The sequence below is a fragment of the Macrobrachium nipponense genome, chromosome 1 (assembly GCF_015104395.2).
Source record: "Macrobrachium nipponense isolate FS-2020 chromosome 1, ASM1510439v2, whole genome shotgun sequence".
NCBI classification, from domain to species: Eukaryota; Metazoa; Arthropoda; class Malacostraca; order Decapoda; family Palaemonidae; genus Macrobrachium; species Macrobrachium nipponense.
In genome coordinates, this window is record NC_087200.1 from 126,852,701 (window position 1) to 126,875,200 (window position 22,500).

The 22,500-nt window shown below is 37.2% G+C and overlaps 1 protein-coding gene across 5 annotated transcripts in view; it reads left to right on the forward strand.

Moving 5' to 3' along the window:
- Positions 1 to 22,500, forward strand: part of LOC135219608 (RING finger protein nhl-1-like) — a 147,042-nt gene that overhangs the window by 100,896 nt on the left and 23,646 nt on the right. The window contains exon 1 of one of the 5 annotated variants that reach the window (XM_064256508.1): positions 18,696 to 18,756. The exons of 3 other annotated variants lie outside the window; for them this stretch is intronic. In XM_064256508.1, coding sequence (XP_064112578.1) covers positions 18,724 to 18,756 — 33 coding nt within the window. In that variant the 5' untranslated portion in view covers positions 18,696 to 18,723. Of the gene's footprint in view, positions 1 to 18,695; positions 18,757 to 22,500 lie in introns of those variants that run through there. One more of the 5 variants, XM_064256503.1, reaches the window with a different exon arrangement.

The following is a 22,500-nucleotide window of genomic DNA, read 5'->3' on the forward strand; positions in this document are numbered from 1 at the left end:
TATGCATGCATTCATTCATATATAAAATATATATATAACACAAAATACACACTCACATATTATTTATATATATATATATATATATATATATATATTATATATATATATATATATATATATATATGTCGTTTAGTTTGGTTTGGTTTAATGTTCAACCCTCCACAGGGATGATCCCCTCTTTAGCGGGCCATTGTGCGTTTTCTAAACAGGTTGCACCTCATATTTGATAATGTATTTTAGTGTTTTCTCATCAGTATCGTAGCTCCTGCAGAATAGGAGTCTTTATTTCTTTTTTTAATTTGCTTTGTTCTTGTATGATCTTCACTTCAGACGGTATTTTGTTGTATAGTCTTGTTCTGAAAATAAGATTATACATAAGTGGAAAAAGATATGCCTGTGAGGAGCCGAGATCGCCGTTCATTTCCCCCTTAACCCAGAGGTCAACGAAAAGTCGAGGTGAGAAGTGATGGTTCATATCATTCTTCACGAAGTGGTCGCGCCTCGGTGCTCATCGCGCCTTTTCCTTCCCTCTTTTTCTCGTCCGTTTTTCTTGTCATTCATTCTTCGTTTTTGCCTCTGAAATTCGAAATGTCCCTCACTCTATAGTCCATGATGGTTTTCTCTTAAATTTTCACCGACGTAATATAGATTATATAATATATATATATAATATATATATATATATATATATATATAGATATTTATATATAATTATATATATAATATTCTATATATTATGTAGGTAGTATAACTGAATCACGAAAGTTTGGAACGTGATAAATGCATAAATAAAGATATAAGTCATCGTGATATTTATATATTTCCTGAATAGCATTAGAGTAAAATTTAATCACAGTTTTCAGATGTTTTAAGAAAAGAATAGTATTACTGAGTTACTCATTCATGCAGGTTTATTTTTTAATGTGCACAGTTAAATACATCAAGTATACAACCCCACAGATATTTATTTTATGTAACGTGAACTGATGTCTTTGATTGAGAATATATTGCCGTATAAGAAGCAAGGATAAGCGTCAGACAAATTACACACATATATATATAAATAATTAGTTACAGGCAAAGAAGAATAAATACAGATAGAAAAAACACATGGTTTATCATTAGCTAAATAGGCTTCTACAGCTTTCTGCAGCCATTCCTCTACTAAGGCCTGCAGTACACAACGAGCAAACAAACTAAGGCTGAGCGACCCTCGAAGCCTCTGAAGCCGACGCTCTGCTGCTTTTCTGCTTTTCTGCTCCTCCTCCCCCGAACCGGAAGCGAAGTCGAGATCCGAAAAATTGCCTCAGCCGAATTCGCTGCCGGTAGCGACGACGACGGTGGTGGTTTTTTTAGAAGATGACATACTACATGCAAAGACATAATTCCATGCACACTTCCTCTCTCTCTTCGTCACGGTGTGGTTTCTGGCTCTGCCAAGTCCCTTCCGACCTCCCTCGGAAGGAAGCCGCTGGTACCTCCGGCCCCCTTCCGCCCCCCTATTCATTGACGCATTGTGACTCAAGTTGTGTTAAGGTGAATTTCAAGGGCGCCGATTATGGGGAAGGGGGAGAGGGAGGTTCAGGGTGGGGAGATGGAGTCGCGGGCGGGGAGAGGGGATATTAGAACAGATTATATCAGTATACCTACCGCCCCCTTTCGCGGTGCTTGATTTTCAAATATAGTTTTTTATTATGGAGAGGCAACGGTTGACGGGATGTGGAAATTGTATTGTTTTTCCTCTCTCCAGTGGCAATTTATCGACAGACATTTGTTAGAATATTCATATATACTTTTATTATTTTTCGAATTGCTAATATAAGATGCCATGGCTCTCCTCTTGGCTGCTCTGAATATCCAGCGCCTTGGCAAGGTTAGCCTCTCTTTTTCACGAAAGGAAAAGACTCTTGGATATTAGAATGCAAGAGTTAACACACTGACGCGCTTCATCGTTGACAATTTGTGGTGGATGCTGAGAATTTTTCAAGATAATTGAGTGGATTGACCTCACGAGAGATCAGCAGCATCTAGCCTTTCAAAATATTTGAGGTAACTACTCAGAAATGCGCGTAAGCGTCTCAGTGGCGTGATCGGTATGGGTTTAACCTGCCACCTTGGTCGCCGCGAGTTCGATTCTCGGACATTCCATTGAGGGGTGAAGGATGTGTATTTCTGGTGATAGAGGTTCACTCTCGACGGGGTTCGGAAGTCACGTAAAGCCGTTGGTCCCGTTGCTGAATAACCACCGGTTCCATTCAACATACAAACACCATGCAAACAAACAAACAAACTAAGAAATGCGAGCGAAGGATGGAGTCGTCAGGAAAGAGCCAAGAATCGAGAAACCTTGCGGTCGGGCCTTGGTGGATCCCTAATGAGCCTGTCATCAACAATTCATTGTTTCAAAGGCGATGCCTTGCAGAGCAAATTCGCCTGCGCGATTTTCTCTGGTCCTGAAGACTGCATGCGTACTACAGAATGGATTTCGAGAATGCGCTCTGTCTTCATGATTTGTCTCTCTCTCTCTCTCTCTCTCTCTCTCTCTATCTCTATATATATATATATATATATATATATATATATATATATATATATATATATTGTATGTATATATATACATATATATATATATATATATATATGTATATATATATATATGTATATATATATATATATATATATATATATATATATATATATATATATGTGCGTGTGTGTGTGTATATATATATATACAATATATATGTATATATATATTATATATATATGTATGTATGTATGCATATATATATACATATATATATTTATATTATATTATATGTATAATATATAGGCTATATGTATGTATGTGTATATATAAATATTTAGAATACATATATACGTATGGATTTATGTATTAATATGCTTATATTAACAATTACTGATAAAAGCACGTGTTTACCACCTCTCGTCATTTTTACTGAGTAATACCCGGGTTTACTCTCTCTCTCTCTCTCTCTCTCTCTCTCTCTCTCTCTCTCTCTCGTCATATTTCCCGACAAAAGTCCGGCTTTACTGGTAATCCCGCCTGAAGGCAGGCATGACGTGTGAGGTTAGCGGTGAACAGACTGGCCGGGAACTAGGAAAACACCCTTTTAATCCTTCATCGTGTTCTGTGTGATATATCTGACGAAACAGAAATATTTGGTCAGTGAAAAGGTAACTATGGTTGACTCGTGTTGAGATGGATGAACGGGAGTCTATACCGTATAAAATTTTTGTTTAGTCCAGCGGCAGAATTCACAATGTTCATCAAATGGTGTATTAAAAATTGTTATGTATGTCAGAATATTTGGTATTATTATTATTATTATTATTATTATTATTATTATTATTATTATTATTATTATTATTATTATTATTATTACGTACATCTACATTTCCCTTCGCAACATTTCAAGAGATATCCGTAGATCATACTTATAGGATTGCTATAAAATATAGGGTAAAAAAAAATGTGCAATTCTTGAGACTAGCGAATGCAGTTAACGAGAAATTTCAACGCTGCATGATGTAGGTAGGTATCCACTAGATTGAACGAAACATGATCAAGGCTGACGCGTATTCTTCTCCCACAACCCACCTCTCTCTCTCTCTCTCTCTCTCTCTCTCTCTCTCTCTCTCTTCACTGCTGCATCCACACTTACGCACACGCATATATTTAAAGTTTTGATTTTAACTCTTTGTTAATGTTAGCTACTTCTTACGCTGGGGGACACCATAAGATTCTGAGATCATGATCAGTGAGGACAACAAGGAAAGATGTAGAAGATCAGTAAATAGAGTACGTGAGAGCAAAGCGATCGCTACGTACAGACAGTAAAAAAAAAAGAAAAAAAGAAATGCGAGTTGTAACAGAAAGCTGAAAATAATTCAGACCCGAACAATTGGTATATCTGTACAGTCACAAATGATTCTCATATATGTGCTTCCATTTCTTGATCAAAACTGACCTAAATTAAGTTGTCTCATATGACAAAATGCCCTTATCTGATGTGCTGTCCTAATTACTCTTTCTTCCCTAACATACAAGTCTTGCCAACTTCTGATAATAATACCAACACATAATTCATATTCATATATATATATATATATATATATATATATATATATATATATATATATATAATTTATATATATATATAATATATATATATATATATATATATATATACATAGTGTGTGTGTGTGTGTATACTCAATGGTTCTTTCATTCAAACCAGACGTGGGCTAAGAACCACGGACGTCAATTCGTTAAGATAATTTAATATTTTCATTATTGGTCGTTATTCCCATTTCCAAAGTTCTGAATTAAGTTCAGCGCTCGTTCATGAAACCAGAAGCAGGGCTCTTCACTTCAGCCAGTCGTGGTGGTAGAAGAGAGAAATAGGTTCACCACGAAACCCTCTACACCCAACGAACGTATCACTAGACTTTCCAGGCCTTAGTAAGATTATTCAAACTCTTCTCGTACAAAGGCAGAGAAGTTGTAAAGTAGAAGAAACGGTGCAACTTGTACACAACGTTGAGTTCCGTAGGCATAAAAAAAAAATAAATCATAAACTAGCAAAAAATATTTCGTTTCATGTTAAATTCGCCCTTAACTCTACTACTGTTATATAGCATATATTTTTATTTATGTTCTATAAGATTTACTCCATTGAAAACGTTCACAACGTCACCATTATCCATAATGCTGTCGTCAGTAGTCTTGCTATGTAAATATGATCAACTGGTTTTTCTTGGAATTAAGCTGAATATCATTGTTCCTGTGAATATCCACTGCTTATTTTCCAAGCACTCTTGTTAATCCAACAACATTTGGTGTTACTGCAGAGTGATATAATCTGCATAACGTAAGCCCTGAAAAAATACTACCCACAAAGCATATGACAGCACTAGTCTAATTTTAGAAGCAAATCATCTGCATCAACACAAAACAGAATTTGAGGGCTAATGCCGCCTTGCTTCACTTCATTGCTTACTGCAAATTGTTTCCACAATTTCCCATTGTTGTTATAATTGCTGATGTTGCTGCTTGTGCGCTTACTGCATTTGTTTTGGTTTTTCTTCTTTGTGCGTATACTGCATTTGTTTTGTTTTTTCTTCTTTGAGCACTTACTGCATTTTTGTTTTTTCTTCTTTGTGCGCTTACTGCATTTGTTCTGGTTTTCTTATTGTTTCTGACGTTGCAGTTTGATGAACATAGTCGACTTTTTCACTTCCGCATATCAATTACATAACATCCAGCATAGAAACGGCACACGAGTCTGCCACCTGCTGATAATTAAAGTGCGTATCACCTTTCAGTTGAAATAGTTTCAGAGTTATGTAATTCCCCATCTTTTCTTCTTGCACTCTTCTGATGCTTCGCGGTCAATTGAGAATTACTCGTTATTTTCGTACAAAACATCGAAGGCGCAAGTCACGAGGTAAGATTTTAAAAGCTGTAGCCTCCTTGAAGCCGATGTGAAAGAGGTTACGGCCAGCAAACAGATGACCTGCGGATTTGTGGGCATTTAGGTCCTGAGCAGCCGCAAGTGATTTCCGTTACGTAACATATACTGATCCTTGGAAAAAACACACAATCGTCTGATTGCTACCGTTTCGACAATCCTGCATATTTCTCAGCTATAGGAACCATCGATGGTCTATGGATAATCACCTACAGTTTCACGTTTTAACCGGTAATGAATCAGGAATATTTTCCTTTTCATGTGGTTGGGTGGCTTAATAAATGAACATGACAATGAGTTATATGTTTAATCTTTTCACTATCATACTTTCAGTGAGCGTTATTCAATTCAATCCGGATATCCAAAAAAAAAAGGCAAAATACACAGTCGCCTTCCCAGACCTCAAGAAGATTTCGCTCGCCTTTTGCTAGAATGATTTGATGAAGTTTATAGGCCGTCAAGCCAGGCACTGAGGCCCTGTCGACCATCACTATCAAGTTCAAGGTCCTGAAGGTAGAACCGAGAGAAAACTCCGCCATTTCACTAAGGAGTAATTGTTAGAGAGGTTGGACTACAAGATAAAGTGCAGGAAGCCGGACTGGAAGTAGTGTAAAATGCTAAAAAGTGGGTGCGGCTAGGGACCGAAGAGACGCTGCTGACTCCCTTTAGTAATGCTTACAGTGCACCACTTCAGATGCATTGAGGTTATCCTCCTATGGGAGAGTTTTGCTGGAAGTTCCAAAGGAAGACCTCTCATTCAAACCTGGTTTCAAAGTTAAGACCGGGAAGCGACGCATTCTGTAGAACAGTCACGACCATCCGCCTTTCCTGAGAAGCACCAGGGGTACCTTCACTGTTACGGGGATCCTGGGTTCCCTTTGGGATTATTTTTGCTTGGTGTACTACTGAAAAGAGATGTAGGACTCTGCTCTTATTTCCTGAGGTTCCTTAAAGACTGTGTCTATTCCCCAGCCGCAAATTCCTGAGATGTTTGCTAGGATTGCATCTACCCCGGGGCTTTTTTTTATGCCCCTAGGGTAGGTTAGGTTAGGTCGGGTTTGTTAGAGTAATACCTATTATGTAATTCGGGTGTGGGAAACATAAGATTATTTTCAAGAAATTCTATGGTTAGGTGTTGAGATATGGCGTCCCGCGTTTTTCAGGGAAAGGTCTCAGTACTTGGTCACATCTCGGGAATATGATCCCCTGCCATGCTATCAGCTCTTATTTATTGGAAAAAATGTATCAAAAGAATTCTTTTATCCATGTAATACTTTTATAACAGCGCTGGTTCGAATACATTAGAGGACGAATTTATCATCAACTAAAAAATTCCCCTTCAGTTAACCTACATGAAAATATATTAAATCCGAGGTGGAGCGAATTGGATATTAAAGGACATTTGTAGCTTAATGCACGTATATATATATATATATATATATATATATATATATATATATATATATATATATATATATATATATATATATATATATATATATATATATATATATATATATATATATATTATTTTTCTTTCAGTGTTCTTTCATATCTGGTAAAGGTTCCTTTGTTAATATACAGAAAGAAGATAATTGTTCTTGACATTTATGTTCTCTTAGTAAGAATGATTATTATTGTCTAATAAAATTTGACATAACATCATTCTTATGCATCTGTTATTAGCACCGTTCTACGAAAAAAGGATACACAGGAAATAATGAATGTTCTCTATGTTAAATAGCAATTCTGTTTCCTACTAGTTTAAAATATGATTATTCACTGTGCTGCAAATGATTTATACAAGTGATACGCTACAACCATTGCTTCATTCATTTTAGCGATGGGACGGTAAAGAGAGAGACCTCTAACCTTCAGGATTATATAAGAAAACACCTCTGATCTAGAATACGTACCCTCAAGCTACCTTTGAGAGTAGGATAGCAACTCACGTTTTGACATTTACCGGGGAAGGTTCTTTGGCGATCGTACCGCGGGACGATGGTCAGTCGGTCCCTGTTCTTAGAGACACGATGCCTAGTATTTCTTGATCTGCCTCCCACAGTGGAGGTCACTTCTGTTGTCATGAGAGCGAGTTTTTCCCGCTATGTTTGGCGACTCGATGGTAATGCCGTCCTTCTTTTGTTGCATCGTAATGAGAACTTCTGGCCTGCAAAGAATGGTTCTGTGAAGGTTAGGAGTCTTTTTTTTTCATGAGTTTATAATGAATAATGCTAATGAATTTTATTTGCTTTCTTGCGAATGAGAATGTTGCTGAATATTTACAGTACTAGAAGACTGCGAGATATAAAGGCAACGGTACTTGCTGATGAATGGGAAACTAATGATTTTCACAATTAGGATCTGCACAATGAGTTCAACAAGGCTAAATGACGAAGTCATAGTGGTACTATGGAATCACTCGTCTAAAGTCCTAAATCAGAAATTTTTTTTTTCTCTCTCTCTCTCTCTCTCTCTGTATTATATAATATATATATATATAGATATAGTATCATATATATAAGATACATATATAGATATATATATTAATATATACATATACACACACATATATAGTACACTTTCCACCAGAACTACGATCTTCAAATATTTAGTATTTACAAATACTTCTTTTTTTTTGCGCAGAAATTTTGGTGCTTAGTTCGTGCCAGTATAATCCTTGGCTGCAGCACACTACATTTGCTTGACTACCTGGCACATAATTTCATGCTTAGATCAGACGTTTATTGAGTTTCAATGGGACGCCCTCAAATTGTTTCAATCTCGTTTTGTTTCGAACACAATTTCACTGGTGTGCGAGCGTTTTATACGTATCAGGAGGCTCACACGCACACATTATTGTATATATGATATAAGTATATATACTCATATATATAATTATATATAAAAACAAGTCTTCGTACTGGTGTAAATGTGACTGCCTCTCGTTAGTGCCGCGTCTATTTTAAGTAGAGGAAAAGTCAATTTTGCGAGTTAAAAGTTTGCTGTGCCCCGAGCCAAACCCGCAGTCAAATTGTTCAAATGATCGCAGTGATTTTAGGTAAGGGTGAAAGTGCACAGATCCTGTGTGCTTTGCATTAGGCATAGCTCTCGTTAACCGCATTGCTTGTGTTCTCCCTTTCCCAAGACCTTTTAAGGGCTCCCAAGCTTCCTGCCTTACGTCCAGTCTTAAATGAAGAAGCAAGACTTATGTCGGCGAATTGAGAAGCATTAATGTAAGAAAGCCAATAATGACGAACGAGTATTTTTTTATCAGAGTGATTAAAAACCGAACTTGCCGTCCACACTTTCCCACGTATTCGGTAGTGTAACTGTTTGGTCCATTAGAACCGCGCGCGCATCGGTTGTCTTGTCGACAGGTTGAAGCTGCTGAAAGAACAAATAGGAGAGAAAGAGAGAATCCAACGTTTTGCAGAGTCATGGGCTGTAAGGAGCTCCTTTTGTAACGACGAAGCCTGCCTCCTGTCAAAAGGCCTTTGCCACTATCGTATTACAAAATGGTTTCTGTAACCTTCGATGTATTAGGCTTATTGCAGGTTGAGAATGGAAGATAAAGATATGCTGTAGATAAAACTCCTTTTGATTTCTTGAATTCTTCTTCTTCAGTATTTTGTATGCAACGTCACGAAAATTCGATCTATTTCGAAAAAAAAAATAAATAAATAAATAAAACTAAAAAGACAAAAACAACGCCAGTGGAACCACGGTCTTTCGACAACTGGGAAACCAAAATCTCGGAGTAATCATGAGATGCAATACCTCCCAAATTAGTCCCAATAGACTGAAGGAAAACAAGCTTTAAGCAATGATACGGCAGATTTGCAAAGTGACTCCGCCGCCGCAAACATTCCTTCCCTCTGTTTGGACTTCAAATATCGACCGTTCGTCAGAATCTTTTCCATGGACAGCCCTGACTACGTTACCTGGTACAATCAAATTCACTGTTCAAGCTGATGAATTAGTACACCCACAATTAATTCTGCGTCGCCTTACAGAAGATTTTGATTTTTTTATTGTAAGAAAACGTACAAAGCGAACTGTTCCGTACCATACATTGCAGGACGTCATCTCCAACTGAGCTTTCAAAACATACAGTGTTATCAATAACTCTGTCATTCTGCGATTTACGGAAGGAAAATGACGTACCGCAACGTAACGAATATCTTCTGTTTTTTAAAACAAACCTGACGGTAAAGTACAAGAAAGTGAAAGTAAACAGAGTCGAATGCTCGAACAGTATAGTGAAGATAAAGGCTAAGCTTTTATTTTCTTGGCTTTTTTTTTTCAAACTACAGCAGCGCTGCCAATACAGAGAAAATGTCAGTGCATACTGTTCTGACGTAATTTGAAAACATTCAAGCCCTTTTACTGTTACTTTGACGAAAGAACTCTACCCACATAAGCACACACACTTATGTATATGTATATATATATATATATATATATATATATATATATATATATATATATATATATATATTATACATATATTTGTGTATGTGTATCATATACGTAGGTACACATAACAAGCCTAGACTTTGGACCAGATAACAGTATAAAGTTAAGTTTTAAGTACGCATAACCATCAATACTAAAGACAGCTTATTTAGCTTGTAAGCTATTGACACATTACGAAAAACGTGAAAATGTAAAATGAGTACAAAAAGTAATGAAAATTGGAAACTAGAAAAGTAAAAGTGAAGTCAGTGATGGTCTACACGAAACAGAAGAGGTGCTTGTATATTTTTTGCCATCCATCCTTGAGTTCGCTTTTATTACACATACCCACGTATACTACACACACACAAACAAACATACATATATATACATACATACATAAATTCCTCAGACTCATTCAGCCACATAAGAGATGCCATATTGATGTGAAGGTGACGGTAAACAGTATTCAGCAGGTGACCTGTAACGTTTCTTAATATGACATTATTCGAGTCTCCAGCTAGCGTCCGTAAATCGAAATATCTATTGAAATTCAGATTCTACCCTATAGGCTTGCACAATAATTGTCTCAGGAATACTTTCTTAATAGTTCTTTGACCATAATGAATGAATGTATTCATATGACACCTCAATAAATCAAAACATGATGATAAGATCGTGAAAAATGGCAACCACGATTATGGCCGTACAAGCTCTTGTTACAAGGACAGCGCAGTACGGTGCCTATTTGATATTCCGGATGGATCTTAAGACGAAGATGACACTGCCTGCCTAAATTGCCGATTAACTTCTCATATGCTCACTCGCACGCTTGCGCACAACCGCACATGCGCCACCTTCAGCACGGAGTTTTCCAAAGGCTTTTTCATTCCTTATCGGCTCTTCTTCAGTTTTTCAAATATGGTTATACTTTGTGTAAGATGTGTAATGTAGTTTCAGATTACTACTCTTTTAATCCTTTCAAGTAGACTAAAAAAGAAAAAAACTTTCTACGTATTACCATTGACCTTGAATGCTACACACACACGCACACACCGGGAGCCATCTGTTGAGAAAAAAGTGAACGTGTCTTACGAGCAGCTTTTACCACCAGCAAGTAGAAGAAGGCGTGACCAAAAAATCGTGATTCCGAGACGTCTTGTTGATATAGTGCCTCAACTCATATGATTCACGGTCCGTTTCTACTGTACGTTGAACAAGTTCTTTGGAAGAAATTAATCAAACGCAAAAGTTACCCCAGTATCTTCTTTTGAGAAACATCTCCTTTTCATGAATGATAAATGTCCCTTGCTGTTTAGGTAGTGATCCATTTCATTTGTAATTTTTTGAGCAGTGGCACGAAGAAGCAGTTACCAACGCACACAAAGATGCAGTTATCCGAAAAATGATAATTTTATGCTGTTAAAAGACTCGTTGCATTGTAATGCAATTTCATGACAATGGGCGCTGATCAAGTAATGACTCGCCACAATCTTGGAGAGGGAGCGAATCATCAATCACTGTCATAATATCTTCGCAAAAAATCATAGAGATTTTCATTTGCAGTGACTAAATGATAAATGATTTTACATCTCCGTTTTAATTGTATTATTGCTGTACTCTCCACATAGCTAAGGCGTTCAAATCGAATAGACTGATGAATTACCAAGGCGGTTTATTCTTGAGAAGGAGGGACTTCTGATTGGCACTGGTGGCCTTTCTTTGATATCTGTTGTTCAGAATACAGATTACAGCAGTTTGTTACGCTGTTGCTTCACTGTTCTGTTATTTTATTTTTTCCGTTCTTTTCATTACTGTTAGCAAACTAGTTATCGCACCTGACAGGTAAATTTTAAGCACAATTTTTATTTAAGGAATCTGAACTGTTAGGCTATTCCTCAGAAAAATGGATGGATATTGTTCAGAGATTAGTGCCCGCGTTTTCTTCGGTATTTAGTACCGAAAGTATTTTTTTATTACTATCCAATGTACCGAATGATTTTCATGAAAGGTTTTCACTTATGAGGTGTTGATTTCTTTCAGTCCTTGGAAAACTTGACCTGAACGTCTGTACAAAGATTATCCATGTAGCAATCACGACGCATTTCTTTCGATGGTACTTTGTTACATGTGAACAACATATAGTAAGATTGTACTTCACTATGATCGTGTCTCATGCTGTGGAAAAGAAGTCCATGAACGTACCAACAGTTGTATATCCTTACTTTATGAATTACAAGATGATCCTTTGGTAGGGGTGTAAGAATACTACCTCCGTAGGTCCTGCGTGTCGTAAAAGGCGACTAAAAGGACAGCTGCCGCCTTGCAGTCTTACTTTTTAGTAAAAGCTAGGTCCACCGCCAATAACTGTGGAAGCGTCTGCCTTGCAGTCGTACTTTTTCTAGTAAAAGGCTAGGCCCACTGCCAATAACTGTGATTGATGACAGCAAGGGCATGCGGTCGTAAAAACCCCTTTGCCAAACAATAAACCATGCTGATGATGCCTTTGATAGAAGGCAATGGAGAAGACGCATCTGGCAACCGGCCCCTTAATGTAGGGATAACGGTGGAAAAGAAGATTTTGTGAATTACAAGTGTGTCAATATATATCAAGCTTGCGATCATGCTGTGTTTTTCAGAAATATGCAACATGTGTTACATAACTTCGTAATATTCTATTGGAAGAACGCAAAGAAGAATAAGAGAAGACAGATAAATAACAAGATAGGTAGATCCAACATCAGCTGCAGGTATAGGCTACATGTTAGTTGTGAGAAACGGCGATGTGGTACTAAGAGAACGAGCTTCGTACTTCAACATTAAAAGCCGACGCCCAGCGGCTCGGTGGTCATGATCGTCTTACGCATATTTTCTTTTGCACAAAGGCGAAAACACGGGCGTTGGTGCCAGAATGGAACTCTGACAATAAATAGTGAATTTTAGGACGTCCTCTCCTCAGAAAACCTTGGGTATTTTCGGTGGTTTACAATTGAATTGAGGTAAGCGTTACCAACGTTGCAACTCCTTTCACAAACGGTTCGATCTATGTATAGGATTTCAGTCAAGCGTAGCTTTTTGTGGTCGAGTAAAAACATTCCTTCTATTTATGTATTTATTTTGTAATATGATGTACAGTATTTATGGCTATGGCATACATACGCATTATGTCAGGTGACATTGGATAAGTAATCTAAGAAGCTCTTGAAGAGAGAGAGCATAGATTGCCTGAATACACCAAGAAACCTTTAGAAGTGACTCTGGAACAAAACCGAGGCTAGATAGCAAAGGACAAAAAAGAGAAGGGAACGCCTACTGAACTAGGATACTTTTGGCGTGTCCCAGCATTTCTCTTGAAGCTCTGTGTTGGAAGACTGTCCCTTTCATGAGCTGAATAGATTCCTTGAGAAGCAATATTGAAATATTCCTTCTCAGTCCTTCACAAATTTAATTTCTATGGTAAATCATATATCATTGTCATGGGCTCTTTCCTTACGAACTGACAAAATATAATGTCCACAGAATTCTCATCGCCAATGCAATGAAAGCCATGAGTGTCATCCCCCGGTCCTTCATGCATTTATTTCCCTTGAAATTTCATGCTACTAAGAGGAGTGACAGCTGTTCGTTGCCGTTTTCGGAGAGGTCAGGGATTCTTTCGCTAAGAATTTTTATTGTGCTTTACTACATATCATGAGCGGTTAATCGTGCAACAACAAATGGTAATCAGTGTCAAAGAAGTGACAAGAGGGAAGAAAGGATACTATTTGATCAAGAAGTACTGTTAAGATTCAACGGACCTGTGATTTCCACCAAGAAAAAATGAATAAAAGATTAAAAGTTAGAATTTCATACGATATTTCTGAACAGAATAAATATTCACCTCAAACAATTTCTTTTTGCCTCGGAAAAGTCTCATTGATTTGAAATTGCACGATACACATCGTAAATTTCTCGACGCACCCAAAAGGTGAACTCGCAGAAATTTATATGCATGATTCAAAAATGCGCACGTAACTTCGACTCGGCCGCCAGAAAGGAAGAGGGAATACACTTTTCGGAGATGATGTAGACGCAGCAATTCCATTGTTAGTAATGATGCTAAAACTTAAACTTCTTCCGCAAAATTAGTCACATTCTTGTATTCATGTACGACAGAACGGTAGGATTTAGTGAAAGTTTCAGAGAAGGTGAATCTTGCAGGGAAGGAAGGCTAGTCAGATTTTGAAATTCAGGAGCTTCAGATTGAATTCGGAAAACGACCAAGGTTCTTTACGACCGATTTCGATATTAATTCAAGACTTATACGATTTTAACATTGTAAGACGTGGTAGCATTAAAGATAATACTTAACGTTAATGAATTTCCTGGATAATCATTTTAACGAGTCTAGTGATTAGCAAATAAACAAATGCTTAATATAAGATGTCTTCCGGTTCCGTATATTTATTTGAGCCTATATAAGCACAATGAAAACCTTGCAACAGCTTATCTGCAAATATCTACAAGAGTTCATATTAGCAATGATTACTCATGCAAAGCAGAACTATCTGAATCTACCAGTTATTTCGTGTCTCCTGTTATATATATATATATATATATATATATATATATATATATATATAATATATATATATATATATATATATATATATAATTCTTACTAGATGAACGTCGTTCATTTGTTCGAGAAACCTGTCTTGTACATAAGGTAAAAGAAAAGTAATGAACTCCTCAAGCGTGATTACTCATTCCCAACCTTCGCAAACGTCCTGCCTCAGATACGTCTGACAGTGCCCTTATAAGAACAAGAGACTACTTGGTGTTGTTAGTTTCTCGTGAGGGCCACGGCAATTTTTTCTTGGTGCTTGTTATCTGCGCGTCACCTACTCCGGTGCTAGTACTAATCATGGCGGAAGCTCCTTGGGACGCCGTTTTTAGCACTAGCCCCTGGGGGATCAAAGTATTATTTACACACATATCTGTATAGTGTGGTTGACAATTTTTATTAATAAACGATGTCTTCGTGCGGCCGTCTACTTTACATTTACAATACAGTGTTTAGTACTAGCACCTCGGAGTAGTAGGTGACGCGTAGATAACAATCCAAAGTAGCACCCTTTTCTTGTTTTTCAAGAGGGCTCTTTGATTAAGTTTGCGCTATAATTTTTATTTATTTTTTATTACCTCCCCACTCAGTTACAAAACATCTCGGAAATAGCTTTGCTTTTTATGATGGTTTTTATGTACTTAATTTGTATGTTTGTTTGTTTTTTCTAATTATCTGATCATGACCTAATACCGGGTGCACAAGTCAGCCGAAAGGTCTCGTTTTGGTCAGCGATATCAACAAAACGCCCTCGTCTCCTACGCCCGCAGTTCCTTTTAGGACACACCTTCCTTGGGATCGAGGCGTTTCTTCGAAAACAGGAAACGTCTTTTCAGTTACGTAACAGAATATCAGGTTGATAAGCTACATGGTCGAACTTTTTTTGTCACTCAATTTCTTTTTGAACTTTGCTGCTGTCTGTCGGTGCGATTTGACTACTCGAGTCAGGTCTCGTTTGCCATTTTTTCAGTTATTTTCACGATGTTATGAAAACTTTCTTGTAAGGTTTGCATGTGATATAGTAATAGGATAAAATAATAATAAAAATGATCTGCCAAAATATTCTGGATTAGTTGTTCGAAAATGTACATATCTTACCAGATCAATTCCTTCATCAAAAGTTGGAAAAGAAGACGGACAACTTGTATAACATTATGCATACTGTTAACTTCATATATTCCCTTTTAGTTTTTGACAACTTGCGTTAGAGGAGGTTTTGCAAATTGTACTGAGCGGTTTGTCACCCAAGACTGATCTGTGCAACAAAAGATTGAAGAAAAAAATGCTAGATGACCATTCAAATTTATTTATTGAATAATATGCTACGATAATACCTATAGACCTATAGATTCTAAAACTGACCTGTGTCCCTGTTACCCTCGGTAGGCTAAAGGAATTCCCGACCTGACGCAGGTATGAATGAAACTGCTTAATATATTATGGAGACCGAGACTATATATATGGATCTTTTGCTAGACTAAAAAGAACGCTGTAAACGAGGTATCGCCATCTCTCTCTCTCTCTCTCTCTCTCTCTCTCTCTCTCTCTCTCTCTCTCTCTCTCAGTGCGCTGCAGATACTGGCGATGCCCAGGGCTGTGCCCAGCGCGCGAGCACTGCACGGTTTCGACATGCAAGTACAAAATACCTTTAACCTTCAGGAGTCCTTTGTAGCCACCCCCAACGTCATTCAGCCGCCACCTTGACCCTCTCTCTCTCTCTCTCTCTCTCTCTCTCTCTCTCTCTCTCTCTCTGAAATTTTAGTTTTACGTCGTTGAGAGGAAAGGTCCATCTGGGGTGAGAGAGAGGTGGAAGGGATAATGCTGGAGTAGGCTCTCTCTCTCTCTCTCTCTCTCTCTCTCTCTCTCTCTCTCTCTCTCTCTCAATTTTAGTTTTGCGTTAGGGAGAAAAAGAATCCAACGTGGTTAGAGGGAGGTGGAAAGGTTAATTCTGGGGTAGCTCTCTCTCTCTCTCTCTCTCTCTCTCTCTCTCTCTCTCTCTCTCTCTCTTCCCAATTTTAGTATTACGTTACGGAGGAGAAGAATTCAACTGAGAGAGAGGGAGGGGGAAGGTTGGGCAGGATAATTCTGGATTAGGTGTTTTTCATTTCTCATTCCTGCCGGGGATTTGCCATTGAGAGAGAGAGAGAGAGAGGCGAAGAATCTGAATGAATGAAACTACGTGCTGCTTTTGCAATGCTCTAGAGTCTAGAGTATTATTACCCATATTAACAATGTTTTAGAGAAGTATTGGCCATATTAGCAATGTTTTAGAGTATTATTAGCAATATTAGCAATGTTTTAGAGAAGTATTGGCCATATTAGCAATGTTTTAGAGTATTGAATTCACAATATTTAGCAATGTTTTAAGAGAAGTATTGGGCCATATTTGAGCAATGTTTTTATAGTATTATTAGCAATATTAGCAATGTTTTTAGAGGAAGTAATTGGCGGCCATAATTAGCAAATGTTTTAATAGTATTATTAGCATTAAATTACCAATGTTTTAGAGAATTATCTTAGCCAATATTATAGCAAATGTTTTAGAGTATTATTAGCAATATTAGCAATGTTTTAGAGAAGTATTGGCCATATTAGCAATGTTTTAGAGTATTATTAGCAATATTAGCAATGTTTTAGAGAAGTATTGGCCATATTAGCAATGTTTTAGTTATATATTATTAGGCAATATTGCAATGTTTTGAGAGAAGGTATTGTCCATATTAGCAATGTTTTAGAGTATTATTAGCAATATTAGCAATGTTTTAGGGAAGTATTAGCCATATTAGCAATGTTTTAGAGTAATATTAGCAATATTAGCAATGTTTTAGAGAAGTATTAGCAATAGTAGACGCAGATATATTCGAAAGATACTCCATGTTTTAGTGTTCTATAAAAGAAAACTATTGAGACGGCTATTTGACTACTGTCCGTCCGCCCTTTTTCTTTCCGCCCTCAGATTAAAACTACTGAGGCTAGAGGGCTGAAAATTGGTACGTTGATCATCCACTCTCCAATCATCAAACATACCAAAATGCAGCCCTCCATTTTCAGTAGATTTAAAAAAAAAATTCTATTTAAGGTTAAAGTTAGCCATTATAATCGTGCGTCTGGCCCAACAATACAGGCCACCACCAGGCCGAAGTTTCATGGGTTGGGAGTTTCATGAGCCGTGGCTTAGAGTTTTATACAGCATTATACGCTGTACATAAAACTCGATTAGGCCAGAGAAACTTTGGCGCATTTTTTACTTGTTTTTATAGTTACTCGTTTGTTCTTGTTTGTCGTTATTTCCAGAACGCAGCAAAATGTCGACAATCTTTTGTAAATAAAACTTCCAGTTTAATGCTAAAAATGGCTGTCAGTTGAAGGCTTCAGTGTTTGCAATCGATGCTAGCGAGGCGCTGGGGTCGTCTTTAGCAAAAGCAATTGCGTCATTCGGGGGGGGCGGGTGTGGCTCCAGTTTTGTCAACCCTAACGAGCTCGGAAATCTGCAATATTTGTTGGAGGGAATGTCACTGATGCAAATGTGAGTGTCACTTTTTCAGTGGGTGGTTAACTTTGTTTTTCCTTGCTGTTATTATTATTATTATTATTATTATTATTATTATTATTATTATATTAGCAGTAGTATGTATTAACAGTAGTAGTAGTAGTGGCAGTACAGTATTTATCATTGATGTTGTTCTGTTAAATATATTGAGATGACTTTATCACTTGAATAATCTCCAAAGCAGCCTCAGAACTGTGTCCATCTGCCAACAGACTTCCAGTGTTTATTGGCCGCGTCGTAGCTGGAAGATTGTCACCTAACTTCGTACTTGTCAACAGACATATATACTTGTTTTTTTATTTTCATAAGTAAATATATTGTCACACTAAATTATGGATGCGTCATAATATGCCCATCCTATTATAGATTTTGGGTGAGTTATGTCATCAAGAGTCACTTTGACGCACAAGTTAAGCATTGTAATTTCCGTCGCAGATGTGGCCATTAGTAATCTCAAGAGAATCTTATCTCTAGAATTTATGTATGACGTGCTTGGCTTTCGTTGAAGAAAACTGCGTTTTAATTCGACTTAAAACTTGTTATCAGGGTACAAAGCAAGCCCTAAAGCGTCAGTGTATAGGGTTCGTTCGTACAGAGTCCAGGTGTGCAGCAGCATGCGCAAAAACGACGGCAGATGGCACTTACAGGTTTGTGAATTTTTTTGTGCAATAAAATGTGCATAAATACTGAGCTTCATGGCACTGATTACTAAGGTTCATTCTTTCGTGAAAATGTAGATAAAGAAGTAGTCACTTTTGGAAAGGTTTAAATTGTCACCGAGTGAGGGTTGGGAGATGTCCCTGCAAAGTATCCGTCTTTGAGGCAGCGCTTCCACTACCTATTGTAAACTGTTGTAGTTGTTGCTTAGAAGAAATTCCTGCCACAGGCTTTCCTTCAACGGAAACTGAAAGTGATATAAAGTGACTTGGGAATGGTTCAGAAGGGGCCGGGATGATTCCGTCTCGGCCCGAGATTGGAAAATAGGCGTCGATGCCTTAATATCAATCTCCTTTGAGGTTCATTATAGAGAGACAGGTGTAGGACGCTCCAAGGTCACTTCGCATTTGAAAGAACCCTGTTTTCTTTTGCTTTTCTTCTTTATGATTCCAATCTTTTACAGAAGGTTTATCCCCTATAGAGGGCTAGTGCCGTCAGTGGACCTCATGCGGCGCAATGTAGGCGTTACTTTAAGTTCTTTGCAGCGTCCCTTCGGCACCTAGCTGCAAGCCTGCAACTACTTTTTTATCACTGTACCTCCTTTCATATTCTCTTTCTTCATCTTACTTTCCACTTTTTTATCACTGTACCTCCTTTCATATTCTCTTTCTTCATCTTACTTTCCACCCTCTCCTGACTCTTGATTCTTAGTGCAACTGCTTAGAGGTTTTCCTCCTGTTACACCTTTCAAACCTTTTACTGTCAATTTTTATTTCAGCGCTGAATGACCTCGTAGGTGCCAGTCCTTGGCCTTTGGCCTAACTTCCATATTCAACTTAGCTACAGAAAGCTTATCATGTCATTCCAAAATCCAGTCTGTTGAAACTGAAAATATAGTAATGCAAAATATTTCATGTGGTGAAAAGAAAAAAAAAAAAATGTGGAAAAATCCAAATCGGCAGAGCAGCTGGGCAGAGCCACTTCAGGCGGATGAATGAGTTCAAGAGCTGGAATGCAAAGGAAGCGGAACCGAGAATGGCGATTCCAGCAGTGATTTTGCGAAACGAGTTTCTTGACGGTTTACGCTGAATCCAATAAGATCGGGATGGCAGACGAGCCTTTCTTATATTGCAAAAGCAAAGTGGTCAGAATTAACATTGGAAGGTGGAAGAGAACGATGTATGCAGAAAAGAATAGAGTCGCAGTAAAAGGAGGAGGAGGAGGAGGAGGAAGTGAATGAATAAGACGGAGGAGATAAAGGGTAAAGAAAAAACCCACAGGTATTCGGGCGTGTTTGTCGGACTTCTTTTGCCCTGAAGCAACAGAGGAAGAATGAGAATGGAGGAGTGCGACGTCTCTCTCCTCCTCCTCCTCCTCCTCCTGCTTCACCTCAAGTGTGAAGGAACTGAGTTAACCTTGAACCTGATCCGTGTTGCAGAAGAGGGTACTGGTGGGAGAGACCATCCTTCCTCCTCAATACTCCCTCCCCCTTCCACCATACCGACCACACCCCCTGAAAACCCAACACCCCCTAATCGCCCTCCCGACTCAATAACAATAATTCGCTTAATTGCGATGTGTTTCTCGTCGTATATCTTTCAACTGGCATTGTGTAATGTCCCTGTTTGTTGCTTATTTTGCAGTGGAGATGTTGCCGGACGTTCAATGACGTCACCACAAACATATTTCCCTACACAGTCACACGAGCACACGCACTCACTCGTACACGTATGTATGTATGTATGTATGTTAGTGTATTGACCGCTGTCTTTTCTGATCGCGAGAGCCGCCTCTTTCAGAGGAAGCGGCTTATGTTGACAAACAATATTGTTCAGAGAGAGAGAGAGAGAGAGAGAGATTAACCATATTGATCTATGTATGTGACAAAGCAGAATACTATGAACTTACTCAAGGTACTTTACAGGAATTCGGGTTTTCCCTGAAACAGACTTTGTGCAAAGGAAAGAAAGGAGTAAGCAGTATAGCATTTACAAAATTAGAATGACGTGCAATGGAATGAAAAATGTTTGCCAAACTTTCAAGGTGAACGAGTTGAAATTTCTTTGTATGGTGCTCATTTTCAAATCGCCTTTAATTAGGATGGCTGCTGATTGATTTTGTTGGCGTCGTCTGTATACAATAATCAAATACAATAATTAAAAATTTACAGTATTGCGCTGAAGGAAAAGGGCTTACCACTTCAGTACATGACAACCAATTTTTTAAGATATCAGCGATGTTTTTCGCGTAACAAAACCAGAGTTGCTAAAATGACAACAGAAAATTTAGCTCAATGAACTTGATACTTATTTACACCCGATCTACCTTTTCCTTCTTGATTATCGGTTCAAAGAAACGTGACTTAATCCAATCTTCTGAAAAGATAATCCTCCGTCAATTAAAAGATAATGAACAGGTCATTATAATTAATGATGAGAGAAAAGCGAGTATAATAGAGCTACCACGATTATTATCGCCCTATTTAATGAGATGTCGCGTCGAGATATTGTTGTTTCAAATATGAATCAGTGTCAGGGACGTCTTAATTTATTTTTTTCAACTGGATTGTATAAGTTTACTGATGGATACAAATGACTTATCAAAGCATTCTCTGTTTCCATATATATTGTCTGTATATGCATGTATGTACAATATGTATAATATATATATATATATATATATATATATATATATATATATATAGTATATATATGTATGCTTAAACAATCTCAGTAGATGCACGTGACTTCATTAAATAAGCGAATACCATAGGAAAATGACAGGCAGAAATCCAAGCGCTTGGATTTCTGACTATCATTTTCCAGTGGTATTCGCTTATATATATATATATATATATATATATATATATATATATATATATATATATATATATATATATATATATATATATATATATGCCTTGTATACACATTATATATATGTGTATACAATTTTTTCTTTGTCTTTTATGCAGGCAAGTATTTTTAATAGTCGAAAGTCAAGACATTAAAAGAAACTACTGTATGATAATCATGTAAGGTGCGATATCTTTTCTAAATGTTTTTGTACAAGTTAAGGGTTTTAAATATCTCTTTCACCCTTGATGCTTCAGTTTGTGTTCGGTATGTAGCTTTATGAAGAACAAATACGTAAATTAGCCCTTTCTTGTTACTTTATATAGGAAACTGCATTAGTGCGCTTGACAAACTACTTTACGCCAATGCTTCTTCAACTTGTCTTTTTCCGTTTTATAAGATGAGGAATTCTAGATACAATGTCTGTTACGGTTTTCGTTTCTTGTACTATATTTCCTTCGTTCGCGCCACCTATCACAAATCGTAGTCTTCTTTTTTTTATTGATTATAAAGCGAGGTTTACCTCACATTGAAATTAGGTTTTATTTATATATATATATATATATATATATATATATATTATATATATATAATACCCATTATTTATTTATTGATTTATTTATTTATTTAACTAAAGAGAAAAAGGAGTATAAACTGATTTAAAGTCTTGATAAAAAGAATAGCATCTGCAAAGAGTGCCATTAACTTCCACAAAAATGTATTTATTTATTTAGTTGAGTATGCGTTGCGAATATTGATGGAGTTAAGCGAGATAAATACACGGGAAATAATAATCTTCAAACGCAAATTTCGTAACATATTCGGCTTTCATCTCTCACAGAGTCAACGTACAAACGCACTCACGCGTCTTCATGTTTC